Here is a 15067-nt window from a genome sequence, read left to right as displayed (position 1 = left end):
AAGCAGAATAAGGGAATTTGAGCGAGGTTTGCCAAAGTCTCCCATGCTCCCCCCACGGCGGTAACAAGGCCGATGATGGTCACCAGGCTGTCGGGTCGCTAACACACCTGGTGTGTGCGTGCTGCCTGCTGTGTGTGCATGCAGGAAGTGGTTGTATAGCCGATGGTAAACACACGCACGCACCCACAAGATGGCTGCGCACCCTGTGAGGCAGGGAGCAGCGTTTGGCAGCCCCGCACCCCGTGCCAGGGGCAGGGCATGTTTCTGCCAGCCCCGCACAGCCCAGGAGCAGGGGCCGCAGGGGCAGGGGAGCGTGGCTGGGCCTCGCTGCACCGTGGTGGCAGATGGGGACAGCCCGGGCAAGGGCTGCTCCTCCTCAGCTTGGGAGGGGGTCCCGATGCCTTGGGGAACGAGGAGCTGGCAGGGGAACTCAGCTCGGTCACTGGCAACCCTTGCAGTGCTTTGGGAAACCTGCCGAGCTCGCAGAGGATGTGCACGGCCCCCAACTGGAGCAGGGGCCTCCCCCCAGAATCGCCGTCAGTTCAGTGCCCTCATCCGGCACCTGAACCTCCAGCCCTGAGCCTGAGCGGTGTGCGGGGTCTGTCCCAGCCCCGAGCGGTGTGCAGTGTTCGTCGGCATCATGGTAAGAAAGAGATGTGCAATGAAACAACTAGAACCCATGTCAGCTGGGAAATCCCACAACAGAACTGGCATGTAGAACAAACCACAGCTAAAACAAAAAGCTGGGACAGGTACTACATTTTAATGCCCCCAAGAAGACTCTTCTGTCCACAAAACAAGCAAAAAATTAAGAATGGCTTCAGTAATCAGAAGGTATGTGAAAAGTTCATATGGCACGCTTAGGGGGAAATATATTTAAAAGCTTGATTGTAACTTAAATGAGTCAATTTCTTCCTAGAAACTTTAAGGCAGGTCAGAGAACTTTTTCACCCTTTTGATATTCCTATGGTGCAGACACCCTTGTGAAGTCAATGCTCCTGTGAGGACCCAGCGAGTGCTACCAGAACAGACACTCCTGAAGACAAGGAGTTTGTTAAATCACCCTTACAGAAATGCAATCAGGATTTCCATTCTCCAGGGACTTTCTGTTCTCACTTGGAAACAAATACTGGCTGAACTTTACTTAAGGAAGTAATAACCCCCTCCCTGAAAGCAGGCATTACAACCTTTTTTTCTTTGCTCTCCCTGGAATGACAGTAGCAGCATTTCAGACAACTCACCAGAGGCACCTGTGCGCTTTTGTCCCCAAGTCTGAACTTTGCAGCTTCTGACGGTGACAGGTCTTCTTCTGTAGGTGCAGTGGCTGAAGTGTGGCAGCTGCCTGTGAAGTTTGGCAGCATTTAGCGGGAGCAGGAGTAGGAGGGGATTTCGGTGACGTGCAAACCAGCTCTGTTGAACAAATGACCCTGTACGAGCCGGTTAGGAGCTAGATCATGTGCAAAGTCATTGGTCGCCAAGAACAGAAACAGAAAGCTTCTGAACTGAGCAAGTAAGGCAAAAAAAGCTCGTCCCAATGAAGGGCATTTTAGTTTGAGTACTTCTCGCCATGTCGTGGTTTAACCCGGCCGGCAGCTAAACACCACGCAGCCGTTCGCTCACCCTCCCCCTCCCTCTCTGGGAGAGGGGAGAGAAATGGAAAGTAAAACCCGTGAGTTGAGATAAAGACAGTTTAATAAGACAGGAAAATAATAATAACAAAAGTAATAATAACAACAATAATAATAATAATAATACAATGGTGATAATAGGAAAATAATAATAATAATATGTACAAACAAGTGATGCACAATGCAGTTGCTCACCACCCACTGACCGATGCCCAGCCTAACCGAGCAGTCCGGCCCCCTCCCCCCGGCTAGCCACCCCTGTATATTGTTTAGCATGATGTCAGATGGTATGGAATACCCCTTTGGCTAGTTTGGGTCACCTGTCCTGGGTCTGTCCCCTCCCAGCTCTTACTGTACCCCCAGCCTGCCTGTTGGCAGGACAGAGCAAAAGTCTGAGGTGTCCTTGGCTTGGTATAAGCACTGCTCTGCAACAATTAAAACATCGGGGTATTATCAGCACTCTTCTCATCCTAAGCCAAAGCACAGCATTCCACCAGCTACTAGGAAGAAAATTAATTCTGTTCTAACTGAAACCAGGACACGCCACCACTCCTTTCACACAAACGAGCCGTCCACACTGTCTTCCTCCCCCAGACGAGCAGGGCTCATCAGGCTCAGGAGGCTTTTCCTGGAGCCAGGCTGGGTGTTGTTATAAATGAAGTCTCAACTCTGAATTTAGTAACGTAAAAGAATATTTATAAAAGGCAAGTAAACAGCACTGGGTGCGCGGGGAGTCTATGCTCTACCAACACGCACACGTGAACATCAAACATTCTAAATACATGTATACAGAACATTGCTTTACATAATAACCCGAGTATGCCTATACATACATACAATCAGGATAGGTAACCAAGTAAACGATCCTTTAAGTTCAATAACTTAACAGTCTCCATTTTCCGTTCCTTTTGAACAATGTCTTGCTTTAAGTTGTCTCCTTTTCAAGGCCAATAGGCCTGGGTCAAAAGGCACGTCCAGGTCAACAGGGAGTGCAACAGCAAAGGCCTTCGATGGCTGTAGCAGCAGAGGGGCCCATGGCGTAGCAGTCAGATCACTAAAGGAGCCCGCAGCTCCCTCACTACCTGGCAAGCCACATGTTTCTGACTGTGGCTCCACATGGCTCTTTAAGGCCTCAGAGACTGCTCACCAGGTGCCGAGCAATCCCACTGCAACCTTGTCATTTTTAGTTGCAGAGTCCCACACCTTGACCTCAGTTTGGTCCCATATTTCAGGCTCATAAACTGTCCGATTGTTAATAAGGAGAATAAGCTGTAAGGCTATCAGGACAGTCTTTGTTCCTAAGGACATATGATTCCCCATAATGCACAGCTGCTGACCAGCGAGGGGCAGTTGTGTGCACAGGTCCGCTTCTCTCAGCTCGAGCTTCTCTCCAGCTCCAGTGCTGCCTATTTCCAGCAACTTTCTGTACGAGCTTCTCTGAGCGGTTTGCTGAGTCTGGCCGAACCTATCTTCATGAGGCCATCAATGTGCCTGCTCCCGTCCTGGTCTCCATTCTGCCAGCCTGTTCCTCTTCACTTCTTTTTCCTGCTTCTTTATTGAGGTAACTTCATGTTGCCTTCTCTTTATCTTGAGGGCAGGCTCCCCTCTTATAGCCTTCTCTCCACAGCAGTTCTTTTCCAAACAACTTTTCATTGGTCAGACAACTTTGAATGTAACAACAACAGCAAACACCCAGAAACATCCATGCCTTAACGGCTGGAGAACAAGAGAACCAGCTGGAGAACAAGAAACCCCAGACTGCATGGAGTCTCCTGAACCACCCTTCTTTGTTCCCTCTAAACTCTTTTATATTCCTGATGGCCTCGGCGTTAAGAGTCTAATGTTATCTCAGTCACAGGGTTTTCCAACCCCCATGGCCACATTCCAAAATCTCCCCCTTCTTTATTAATATCAACCATTTTCTCGATATGAATTACCACTCCATATATAACACCAGTGTCCACACATGAGACACAGAATGCACCTGGCAGCATGGCACTTCTGGGCAGATGAATCACAGAGTGAATCCTACAATGGTTTGGGTTGGAAGGGACCTCAAAATTTAGGTTTCAGTGTTTAATTTTGAACCAGTTTCTCTTGGTGCAATCGCTCCAGGGAGCGCCCAGAGCTGGAGCAGGGGCAGGAGATGAGGCAGCTGCCACCTGCATCACAGTCAGGGGCTGGGACGGACCCTGCACACCGCTCAGGGCTATCCTATCCCTACACCCTCCCGCCCAGGAGTGCCTCCCCAGCCCTCCTGCAGGCCCTGAAGGCTGCTGTGAGGTCTCCCCTGGGCCTTCTCCTCTCCAGGCTGAACAACCCCAACCCCTCGGCCTCTCCTCACAGCAGAGCTGCTCCAGCATCCGAGCATCCCCGTGGCCTCCTCTGGACTCACCCCAGCAGCTCCACATCCCGGTGCTGGGGCCCCACAGCGAAGGCAGTGCCCGGGGGGGTCTCACAAGAGCGGGGCACAGGGGGACAATCCCCTCCCTCGCCCTGCTGGTTGTGCTGCTGCTGCTGCAGCCCAGGGCACGGCTGGTTTCTGGCCCACCAGCACCCCAGGTCCTTCTCCTCAGGGCTACTCTCCAGCAGGTCATCCCCCAGCCTGTACAGATACTTCGGGTTGTTTCTTCCCAGGTGCAGGACTCAAAGTATCTCGAAGGCTGCCCAGGGAGGTTGTGGAGTCTCCTTCTCTGGAGACATTCAAGGCCCATCTGGACGCCCACCTGGGCAACCTGCTCTAAGGAACCTGCTTTGGCAGGGGGTTTGGACCCGATGATCTCTCGAGGTCCCTTCCAACCCTTACAGTTCTGTGATTCTGTGAAGTGTGTGTGGTTCTGGACACCACAGTATGAAACGGACATGAAACTATTACGGAGTGTCCATAGGAGAGCTACAAAGATGTCAGGGGTGTAGAGGGCAAGGCATATGAGGTGCGGCTGAAGTTGCTTTGTTTGTTCAGCCCAAAGCAAACACTGTTGTCCTCTTGGAGAAGAGGAGATGAGGGGAGACCTCATCATGGCCTGCAGCTTCCTCACAAGAGGAGCAGTGGGGCAGGCGCTGAGCTCTGCTCCCTGGGGACAGCGCCAGGACCCGAGGGAACGGCATGGAGCTGGGACAGGGGAGGGTCAGGCTGGGGGTTAGGGAAAGCGTCTGCACCCAGAGGTGGTCGGGCACTGGGACAGGCTGCCCAGGGACGTGGTGTCCAAACCGCATTTGGACACTGCTGTCAGACATGGCAAGAAGGGGCTTTGGTCCCTTCCAACTCCGCATATTCAATGGTTCTATGATTCTCTGATACTGCATCTCCCAGATTGATAATGAAGGTGTTAATCAGGACTGGGCGAGGAGGCGCAGGATGGGGGCTGCGACCATGCAGGGGACATCAGGTGCCTCCACGGTGCGGGTCCCATCCCTGAGCCACGGCCCTTGCTGTGGGATTGCACGGGACTCCCACCCTCACACCCCTTTGTGCCTGCAGGAGGGGACCCTGCTCTGCCAGTGCTCAAGAAGCGTTTCCAAGTGCTCCTCTTCCTCATCGTAGGACACGAGGCTCAACGCTGGTTGAACTGGGAGCAGGAGGAAGGCAGGGACATTCAGCCTGGTGAGGACGGGGTGGGCAGGGATGGCGAGAAAGGGCTTTGTAATCAGCAAAACCGGCCTGAAGAGGGGCTGCCCAAAGCCTGTGCAGGCGCGCAGATGTGTGGTGTGTGCGCAGCTCCAGCCCTTTTCAGGAAATCAGCCAGGGCAGAGGAAGCGGGGAGCCGAGCTCAGGTTACCTTTGCCTCCCGTTGCTCTGAGTTTCACTCTCTGCACTGCCCGGAGCTCAGCACATTTACGGGAAAAGCCTGTCTGGGGGACCTGCAGCCCCGGGCTCGCAGCCCCAGCGTGTTTGCAGGCGGGGCAGGCGCTCCGTGGCTCAGAGGCATCCACAGAGTGAGCAGCAAACCCCCTGCTCGCACAGCCACCTGCGGAAGGGCCCTGTGTCCTTCAGCCCGTGTCCTTCCCCTCCTCTCTGCAGTCTGCAGACTCCAGAGCTCTGCCAAACTGGCCTTTCCTGTAAATGCGCTGAGCTCCCACCGCCCTATTCCAGGGAGAGGGACTAAAAGCACCGTGCTGAGCAAATTCCAGGGTGCTGCTGCCCCAAGCACGAGCAGCGCGGAGCAGCCCCACGCCCCGAGACTGGATGGAGTTGCTAAGCCACTGCCCATCATAGTTGAGAAGTCGTGGCCGTCCGGTGAACTTCCCACTAAGTGGAAGAGGGGAAAGAAAACCCGCATTTTTAAAGAGGAAAAAGGAAGACCTGGTTAACCACAGGCCAGTCAGTCTCACCTCTATGCCTGGCAAGATCATGGAGCAGATCCGGCATATCATGCCTGACAAATCTGGTGGCTCCCATGACAGGGTTGCAGCAGTGATGGCTGGGGAAGAGCAACTGACATCATCTGCCTGGACTTGTGAAAAGCATTTGACACTGTGCCCCCACACTGGAGGGAAGGGATGCCATCCCGAGGGATCTGGACAGGCTTGAGAAGTGGGCCTGCACGGGCCTCATGAGGTTCAGCGAGACCAAGTGCAAGGTCCTTAATCTGGGCTGAGGAAATTCCAAGCACAAATACAGGTTGGGTGGGGAGTGGATTGAGAGCAGCCCTGGGGAGAAGGACCTGGGGTGGTGGTGGAGGACAAGGGGGAATGGTCTTAAAATAAAAGAAAATAGCTTTAGGCTAGATATTAGGAGGAATCCGGTCACTAGTGGCGTTCCCCAGGGCTCGTTGCTGGGGCTGGTCCTCTTTCATATCTTCATCGATGATCTGGATGAGGGCATCGAGTGCACCCTCAGTAAGTTTGCAGATGACACCAAGCTAGGTGCATGTGTCGATCTGCTCGAGGGTAGGAAGGCTCTGCAGGAGGATCTGGATAGGCTGCACCGATGGGCTGAGGTCAACTGCATGAAGTTTAACAAGGCCAAGTGCCAGGTCCTGCACCTGGGGCGCAATAACCCCAAGCAGAGCTACAGGCTGGGAGAGGAGTGGTTGGAGAGCTGCCAGGCAGAGAAGGACCTGGGAGTGATGGTGGATAGTCGGCTGAATATGAGCCAGCAGTGTGCTCAGGTGGCCAAGAAGGCCAACGGCATCCTGGCTTGTATCAGGAACAGTGTGACCAGCAGGGCTAGGGAGGTGATCGTCCCCCTGTACTCAGCTCTGGTGAGGCCGCACCTTGAGTACTGTGTTCAGTTTTGGGCCCCTCGCTACAAGAAGGACATGGAGGTGCTTGAGCGGGTCCAGAGAAGGGTGACGAAGCTGGTGAGGGGCCTGGAGAACAAGTCCTACGAGGAGCGGCTGAGGGAGCTGGGCTTGTTCAGCCTGGAGAAAAGGAGGCTCAGGGGCGACCTTATCGCTCTCTACAGGTACCTTAAAGGAGGCTGTAGCGAGGTGGGGGTTGGTCTATTCTCCCACGTGCCTGGTGACAGGACAAGGGGGAATGGGTTAAAGTTGCACCAGGGGAGTTTTAGGTTAGATGTTAGGAAGAACTTCTTTACCGAGAGGGTTGTGAGGCATTGGGATGGGCTGCCCAGGGAAGTGGTGGAGTCACCATCCCTGGAAGTCTTTAAAAGACGTTTAGATGTAGAGCTTAGGGATATGGTTTAGTGGGGACTGTTAGTGTTAGGTCAGAGGTTGGACTCGATGATCTTGAGGTCTCTTCCAACCTAGAAATTCTGTGATTCTGTGATTCTGTGAAACGCTTCACTATCAGTGTAGTGAGGCACTGGCACAGGCTGCCCAGAGAAGCTGTGGATGCCCCATCCCTGGAGGTGTTCAAGGCCAGGCTGGATGGGCCTTGGCCAACCTCATCTGGTGAGAGGCAGCCTTGTCTGTTTCAGGGGGGTTGGAGTTGGATGATCTTTAAGGTCCCTCCCAACCCCAACCATTCTATGACTCTATGATCCTTCACCCGGTGTGCAATAAGCCAATTCGCACGCACTCAGGAGAGATATTGCTTTTATTCAGGCCTCAGAGCTCGGTGCAGTTTCCACAGATCAAACACAGCCAATGTCGACTTCCTGGCTCCATGGAGACATTAAATTCATGACTATTCTAGCGATCTAATACAAATTCATTCTAATCTACCTGAGTTTTGTGCTCATGTGGCATCATTCTTACTGGCTCCTTTTCAGGAACTTCTGCGCATGCCTTCCTTTCTGTGGGGGTCCTTGGTGGTGTTCCCCGATGAAGCACCCTAACCCCTTTTATCCATCGATGGCCACATGTCACCTAAGTACAACCTCAGGCTACTTGCTCTTGGCAACTTTCCTTGGTTTCTCCCAGAAGGAGCATTCTGTCACTGAATAAAGGGAGCCTAGGTTAAAAGTTAAACATATTTCTTGTCCTGTACTACATATATGATAACTGATTAAAGGGAAGCTCAATAAAAATAGACAATTCCTCTTCGTTTTCAAGGGAGAGTTGGTTCCATTACACTGGGACTTGGGGGTCCCGTCTGTGTGTGTGAATGCCTGGTGGGGTGCCCAGAACCAGGACACAAGGGCATGGGCACTGCTGGAGGCACAAGGACGCCCGCTGAGACATCAGGAAAGTCTTTTTTTGCTGTGTGGGTGTCTGAGCACTGGCACAGGCTGCCCAGAGCGGTGCTGGGGTCTCCATCCCTGGAGATGTCCAACACCCAGTGGACACGGTCCTGGGCAGCTGGAGTGGTGTCCAGAGGGGCCTCCAGCCCCAGGCATTCAGTGGCTCTGTGGTGCTGGGTGTTATAAATTGCCCCCTTAACTAATTTTCAGAGAGCATTGCATTAATAATAGAAAGGAATTTATTGAGTAAGCAACAGCAAGCAAAACAGCGCTGGGCGGCCGGGGAGTCTCGGCTCCGCCAACGGCGCGTGCCTCACCCCCGCCAGGGTCCCTTTTTATATCTTGGTAATTCCGGGATTACGCAGCACATCCTGGTATATTCTGCGACTGCGCGCACTGTTGCTAGGGGGTCGTCTCTGTCCCTCTGGTGGTCGTGAAGATGAAGGCTGTAGTCTTCCTCGGCGTTCTGGTTCAACTTCTTTTTTTATTTGGTCATGTTGTCCCAGCGTGAGACAGGAAGGCAGGATGTTGATACACTAGGTTAGCAACTTACCAGGAGATGGTTCCATGAGCTTTGCAGCAGGGTCTTTGAACAAAAGAGGCAACTGAGATGCAGAAGGAGAGAAGGGGAGGGGGTTCTCTTTTTTGTTACACGAAGCAAAAGAATTTTCGTAGTGTCTAGCCAAGCATTATACAGCTCCTTACTTCAGCAGGGAGTTTTCGCAAGTCCCGCTCCTCAAACAGAACTCCTTGTTTTTATAATACAAGACAATGAACAAACATTTATTGTGTATTACACTGGGATTCATCGCAGCCGTGCAATAACGAAACCCAGGGTAATCACAATAATGATGAGGACAATCAGCCCACAAGCCAGGAGAGCTGTCCTTCAGCTGAACCACTCCCTCTTCATCCTGCCTGCTCTGTACCTCCACATGTGATCCTCCACCTGCTCTTCTGTTAAATTGGGCTCCAGGTACATCTCATTGCTGTAGTACCTGTTCCCATTCGCCTGCACCATGCAGCGGACCATCCCCATCAGCTCTGCGACCTGGTGGTCCCGTTCAGCTCCAGTTGCCCGGTTGTTGAAGCCGCAGTACCTGTTCCCACACCTCTTGATCAGCTCACGGAGAGCTTTGTTGTCAGTACAGGACACGTAGTCGTGCAGAGATATCTCCCCCAGCTCTTCCGCGCGGGTGAATATGACAATCGTGTGCCCCAGAACATCAGCTCCAAAGATGTCCTGCAGTCTCTCTGCGGCCTTCGCCTTCTCCTGGGTGAATCGGCCCAGCTGGATCACCAGCAGCAGCGCGTGGGGGCCCGGGGAGGACAGCCTGATGCACTGGATAATTTCTTGGTGCACCTCACTGCTGGCACCTCCAGGGTTGAAAATGTCGGCCGTGTCAACCACCGTGAAGTCCTTGCCGTCCCAGTGCCCCTGTGCACTCGCACAGCTCACGGTCACTGGCTGGGTGGACAGCTTGGACTCAAAGACACGCTTCCCGAGGAGGGTGTTCCCCGTGGCGCTTTTCCCCTCCCCAGCTTTTCCGGCCAGGATCAGCCTCATCTCCAAGCCCCCGCTGACCCTGGGCTGCATGTACACACGACGGACGGCCACGGTCACACTGCGGAGACAAAAGCAGACACCCAGGGCTCCGTCAGCAGGCACCCAGATGCTGGGAGCATCACTGACAGCAGAAGGGATTTTCATTAAAAGTGGGGATGGTTTCGAAGCCTCGCTGCTGGCAACTGGAGGCTGCGGGGCTCTGTGTGCCCCCGCGGTGGGAAGGGGTCGGGGGCTGCTGCTGGGTCAGGCTGCAGTGGCACTGGGACAAATGGGGTTGGAAAGCAGCAGAAAACAGTAAAAAGCAAAATAAAAGCCAGAACTGTGAGGTGCTGCGGGGAAACAGAGCAGCAAGGCAGACTCAGTGTGCGCAGGATCATGGGGGGGGCAGTGTGGTGGCAGGAACCCTCAGGGCAGTGACACCCGTGCAGCCGCGGCCCCGCGTGGGGCTGAGCACGGTGCCCAGGGACTCCCCCGGGCTGGGGCTGTGCCCACGCCGAGCAAGGGGAGGGAGGAGTGGGGAGAGGGGAAAGAGAGAGGAGGGGACAGGGGGAAGAGCCACTTCCCTGCCCCGCTGCCCTGTGCCAGGTCCCCAGGCCCCCTCGGAGCCCTCCCCGCCGGCACGGAGCCTCGCAACCCCTGGCCTCCCGCCTGTACCTTCCTGCACGTCCTGCGCTGGCGTTCGCCTTGTCCCCGCGGGACGCTCACAGCCACCAGGAAGTGACAGCGGAGATGGCCGGTGTCAGCCTGGAGAACTGTGCTCATGCCACAAGGGCAGCACCGGCTCCTCCCGCACCAGCCCCCAGCTTGGTTTCGATTCTGTGCAGCCCTGGAGGTTCAGACAGCTCTAACGCTACCTCCTGTACTTCCTCCAGAAACAGTCCGGCCTCAGAATTATTTAACTGCCACGATGATCTGTGCTTAATTTTCAAGCAGTTTCTCCTGCTGCTGGTGGGACTGGAGGCAGAGCCCTGACAGAAGAAGGGGCAGGAGACGAGGCAGCTGCAGCCTGCACCGTGGTCAGGGGCTGGGACGGACCCTGCACGCCTCTTAAGTGTTGCAAAGGTTGCAAGTGGCAAATTTCCCTGCCAGTACCTTGTACTTCTTTCTCCCCACACTCATGGTGCTCCCTGGCTCCGCAGGCACCTGCAGAGCTGGCAGTGACAGCTCCGACCCCTGCTCCCACCCCCTGGGGCTCCCCGCCACGGGTCAGTGATCACAGCAAAGCATGAAACTGCACAGAAGCGCAGAGCAGCCCGTGTTCCTGAAGGCAGGGAGGTGCGCATGAGAAATGGAGCCTGTGCCTGTGTGCAGCTCCACAGCACGTGAGCCTGGGGTCAGGGCACCTGCAGTGGGACGGCATCTCATCCTGTGTCACGGCACTTCCCTGTCAAAGCTCCTGGTGGTTTCAGATGCTCAGAACTGCTGCCACCAGGGCTATTTCTGCTGTCACGTACGTGTGACCGACCTGTCCCACCTGTCCCTAGGATGCTCTTTGCCCTGGGTCCTACCTCGGTGACGTGGATCCCCTGGAACCTGCGCACGTGGCTTCGATCCCCTGAGAAACAGCAGCAGCACCTGAGGGGCAGCAGGAAGAAGGGCTGGGTCCCTTGGTGTCCCTGCCAGGGTCCCTCGGTGTCCCTACTGGCCCATCACCCTGTGCCCCTTGTCCTTCACCCCTCCACCCCTGTGCCAGGCCAAGGTGGCTCCCCAAATCCCATGCCAGCCTGCGGGGACATGAGGTGATCTCAGCCCAGGGCAGTGAGGGGAATGTGACCAGTTCTGTCCTCAACCTGCTGCCACCAGAGCTGCTCAGGGATGGGTCCCCTCTGCTGGGTGCTGCTCCCCTCTGCCCGGATGCTCTGCGCTCTCCTGGCAGCACCCGGGACTGCCCCACGGCTTGATGCAGGGGACGAGGGCATTTCCTGGGAGCCACCGCCTGGCTCTGGCCCTGCGTGTCCCCAGGTCCGCAGCCGTCCCTGCAATGCCCTGGGCACATCCCTGGCATCGAGCTGGAGACAAAGCAGAAACCGCTCAGCAGCCGCAAGCTTTGTGCTGCAGTTTTGTGCCGAGAGGCACAGCCCATATGGGGACTGCGGTGCTGTTAGAGGGGGAATCGGCTGCTTGCCATGTTGTTAAGCAACACAATGCAATTACTTGAGAGAAGTAGTACAGCACAGTGTATTCTAGTTCTACTCTTGCTTCTAGCGCAAGAAGCGGTTGTACAGACGGACAACTGCCCCCCAACCACCGAGGAACGCCTGCTGCAGAAAGCGCGCAATGCGCGGGTTTGCTGCCACAATGAAGCAGCAGCAGCAGCACAGACACCGCATGTATCGCATGCACCACAGCCCCTGCACACACTGTCTGATCAAACCCAGGATGCCGTATCCTTGTTGGCCCTGCAGCTGCTGCTCCACTTGCTTCGCGAGGCACTCGCACTTCTCTTCGAAATCCACGTCGCTGCGGCTGAGGAGCCGCGTGGCCTGGGAGTAGAGCTCGCTCGTGTAAGGGGTGCTCTGGTTCTCCTCCACCACCTGCTGCACCAGCACCATCAGCTCCTCGACCTGGGCTTCGCGCTCGGCTCTGGCCGCCCGGTTGCTGAAGGCACAGTACCGTCCCCCGCAGGCCTGCAGCAGCGCCCACAGGGCGGCGTTGCTGGGGTGTGCCACGTAGTGCTGCAGTGAGCCGCCCCCCAGGTCCTCCTTGCGGGTGAAGAGGACGATGGTGTGCCTCGCAGCCTCGCGCCCCAGCACCCGCCACACTTGCTGGGTGGTCTCCTCGTCCTCCTGCGTGAAGCGGCCCAGCTGGGTCACCAGCACCAGCACATGCAGCCCCGGCGCCGACAGCAGCAGGCAGCGGGCAAGCTCGTAGCAGGACCGGGCACTGTGCTCCGGTGAGTCAAACATGTTGGGGGTGTCAGTGACCACCACCTTATGGCCCCGCCAGAGCCGGCTCTCCTGGGCACACGTCTGTGTTATCGCCTGTGGTGCCAGGCGCGACTCGAAGGCCGCCCGCCCCAGGATGGTGTTCCCCGTTGCGCTTTTCCCTGCACCGGTCTTCCCGACGAGTACCAGGCGCAACTCCATGTGCTCCTGGGTCCCCTGGCCTGCTGGCATCAGTGAGGGGAAAGGCTCAGTGAGAGAGCAGCAGTGTGTAAAGCACTGCCTGGGGTGGGTCATGCATGGAAACAGCCTGGCACAGGGGCACAGAGCTGCCTGTGCCACCCCGGGGCTGCCTGTGCCACCCCAGGGATACCCGTGACACCCCAGGGATACCCGCACCATCCCAGGGATGCCTGTCCCCTCTCCACGTGCACGGCACTGCTTGGCACATGCCTGCTCTGTCCCCAAACCCACCCCCTCCCAGCAGGGAGATTGCCAAGAGAGCCCTGTCCCTGCGGTGCCTGCGGTGGCACGAGGACACCGATCCCCCCTGCGAGGGGGCTCTGGGGCAGGGCAGTGCCCGGCCCTTGCACCCTTACCGTGATCCTCCCAGGAGCCGCTCGCCATCGTGCTCTGCCGCAGTGTCAGTACAGGAAGGGTGATGCCAGAGCTGGGTCACAGGCTGCAGGGGGACAGAGAGCAAACACACGTGCAGGGTGAAGGCTTTCCCGCCGGGCTTGGGGGATAAGGGCGCTGGCAGGCTGTGACAAAGCCCTTGAGAAGGCCAAGCCTGCAGCGCCAGCCCAGCCAGCAGCAGGCTTAGCCATGCACCATTCGCCTGTAGGAGAGCAACGCCGGCTGCTCCCGATCCCTGCGTTCAGAAGCAGCCCCCCAGGGACCTGCTGCACGGTTTCTGCGCTGCTGAGCTGTGACTCTGGAGCCGCGCAGCGCACTGGGGAGCAAACCCGCTGAGCACCAAGCCCCTGCAACCTACCCACGGCTCCGGGTGCAGCAGTGTCCCTGGGCAGGAGGTGCCCGTGCTCGGCCCCAGCTTTTAGTTTTTGGCTGCGGGGGCGGGAGCTGAGTGCAGCAGGGCCGGGCACAAGGTTCACGGGGCGGGGGCTCTGCAAGGACAGCCCAGAAACACTGGTGGGAGGCACGGAGCTGTGGGGAGCGGTTTGCTGCATGCTCTGCGGGGCACACCCAGCCCCAGCTGCAGACACCGAGGGTCCGGCTCTGCTCCTGGGCTGCCTCCCCTCGGCCCCACGGTGACCTCTCCAAAAGCACTGGGAAAGCTCGGTCTGTGCAAATGAGGGAACGCATGGCCTGGAAATAAACCTCAGCAGTCATGAGGTTGATGAGACGATGAGGTGCAGCCTCCTACCAGAGGAGTTTTGGTCTGGTGCTCTTGCAAATACAGCCGGAGGCTCCCTTTTCCACCCAGGCTGTGGTGTGTGAGGCCGCAGTCTCCTGAGCTGGGGACGTTTTGTGGCACAGCACAAACCGGTGTTCAACCCCTGCCCGGCCCCTCTGCTAAGCCCAGGTCCCTCGCAGGACGCAGGGAGCCCCCTCCTCCAGCCCCTGCGTACCACAGCCCCAGCACGCTGCTCGTGCTTTGGACCGAGACACTCGAGCACCACTTTGTGCTCGGGGCCCTCCATACAGGGCGGCAAGTCCGGACCCCTGAGGGTGCCCGGGCACCCTCCACCCATGGCTCTGCGGTTCCCTGTGGCTGTGCAGTCCCCGTGGCTCCGCGGTGTGCCTGTCTGCTCACCATCACCCGTGGGCACGCTGCCCCTCAGCTCCCCTGGATCTGCTGCTGGCGTTGGGCTGCGCGCCTCCTTCACGTCCCCTTCCTGCTCCCCAGCCCCCTCCTGGGACGCTTTTACTTTCGCTCTGTCCGCGAACCTCCCGTGCTCCTGCTTCAGGCACCTCCTCGCCCCCCTCCTCATCCCCGCAGGGGCTCGGGCACTCTTCCACTCTTCCTCCCCATCCTCTCCCTCTCGGCCTCACGTCCCCAGCCCGGCCAGCTCGGGATGCCCGCGGGGCTGCCCCTGGCTGCTGGGGGGTCCGCACGGTGTCTGCTGGGGGGCTCTGGGGGGGTCCTGGCGCAGAGCTGCCGTGCCATAGCCACGGGGCAGCCGCCACCAGGGTCCAGCCTCACCCACGGGTGCTCCAGCACGGGGGGCACCGCTCCGGGACGCACGGCGCAGCCCCGGTCCCGTTCCCGTGTTCGCCCACTGACCGGAGTCCAACCCGCAGACCCCGGTGCCGCCCGGTCCCGGTCCCCCGGCGGTTCCCTGACCTGCTTGGCTCCGGTACCCGCGGGTCCCCCAAAGCCGCCGGGACCGGGAGCGGCGCCCGGGTGCGCAGCAGCGGCCGCGGAGCTCCCGGAGTGGAGCCG

General features: G+C 57.4%; 3 protein-coding genes and 1 long non-coding RNA gene across 28 annotated transcripts in view; 1 reads left to right on the top strand and 3 right to left on the bottom strand.

Moving 5' to 3' along the window:
- LOC311431554 (GTPase IMAP family member 4-like) overlaps window positions 1-1866 on the bottom strand; it is a 26224-nt gene extending 24358 nt beyond the window's left edge. For 2 of the 10 annotated variants that reach the window (XR_014689525.1, XM_084509135.1), the window contains exons 1-2: window positions 1824-1860; window positions 1242-1410 (exon numbers count right to left, since the gene is read on the bottom strand). Coding sequence is in view for 8 of the 10 variants with exons in the window: in XM_084509135.1 (XP_084365261.1) it covers window positions 1242-1361 (120 nt within the window). In the remaining 2 variants the exon portion in view is untranslated. Of the gene's footprint in view, window positions 1-1241; window positions 1654-1793 lie in introns of those variants that run through there. The other 8 variants (XM_084509132.1, XM_084509136.1, XM_084509134.1 and 5 more) reach the window with 7 other exon arrangements.
- Window positions 1-11384, bottom strand: part of LOC311431559 (GTPase IMAP family member 1-like) — a 25891-nt gene extending 14507 nt beyond the window's left edge. Inside the window, exon 1 of one of the 2 annotated variants that reach the window (XM_084509145.1) lies at window positions 11290-11384. The gene's annotated coding sequence lies outside the window, so the exon portion shown is untranslated. Of the gene's footprint in view, window positions 1-3790; window positions 3806-11289 lie in introns of those variants that run through there. The other variant, XM_084509144.1, reaches the window with a different exon arrangement.
- On the top strand, window positions 3-1333 carry LOC311431562. Its single transcript, XR_014689530.1, has 2 exons — window positions 3-834; window positions 920-1333. It is a non-coding gene; the product is annotated as an uncharacterized lncRNA (long non-coding RNA).
- Window positions 8436-15067, bottom strand: LOC311431552 (GTPase IMAP family member 8-like). Of its 15 annotated transcripts, none has more exons than XM_084509119.1 (5): window positions 14969-15067; window positions 13263-13345; window positions 12143-12890; window positions 9164-9839; window positions 8436-8692 (listed from the first exon to the last, which is right to left on the bottom strand). In XM_084509119.1, exons 2-5 carry the CDS (start codon window positions 13288-13290, stop codon window positions 8528-8530), a joined length of 1617 nt encoding a protein of 538 aa, XP_084365245.1. In that variant the 5' UTR covers window positions 13291-13345; window positions 14969-15067; the 3' UTR covers window positions 8436-8527. The 15 variants fall into 15 exon arrangements, with proteins under 15 accessions (XP_084365245.1, XP_084365251.1, XP_084365249.1 ...); XM_084509125.1 differs by having other exon boundaries at window positions 12143-12887; XM_084509123.1 differs by having other exon boundaries at window positions 14909-14998.

Source organism: Aythya ferina (assembly GCF_964211825.1).
Source record: "Aythya ferina genome assembly, chromosome: 2".
Lineage (NCBI taxonomy): Eukaryota > Metazoa > Chordata > Aves > Anseriformes > Anatidae > Aythya > Aythya ferina.
This window is presented reverse-complemented; position numbering and strand designations above follow the sequence as displayed.

Excerpts from the sequence above, each read along its gene's own strand:
- LOC311431552 (XM_084509119.1), bottom strand. The coding sequence starts at position 13,290 with ATGGCGAGCGGCTCCTGGGAGGATCACG. Across the intron at positions 9,840-12,142 it reads ATCCTGGGTTTGATCAGACA|TGTGACCGTGGCCGTCCGTC; the intron begins GTGTGTGCAGGG and ends TTGTCTCCGCAG. Across the intron at positions 8,693-9,163 it reads CCAATTTAACAGAAGAGCAG|AAGTTGAACCAGAACGCCGA; the intron begins GTGGAGGATCAC and ends AAATAAAAAAAG.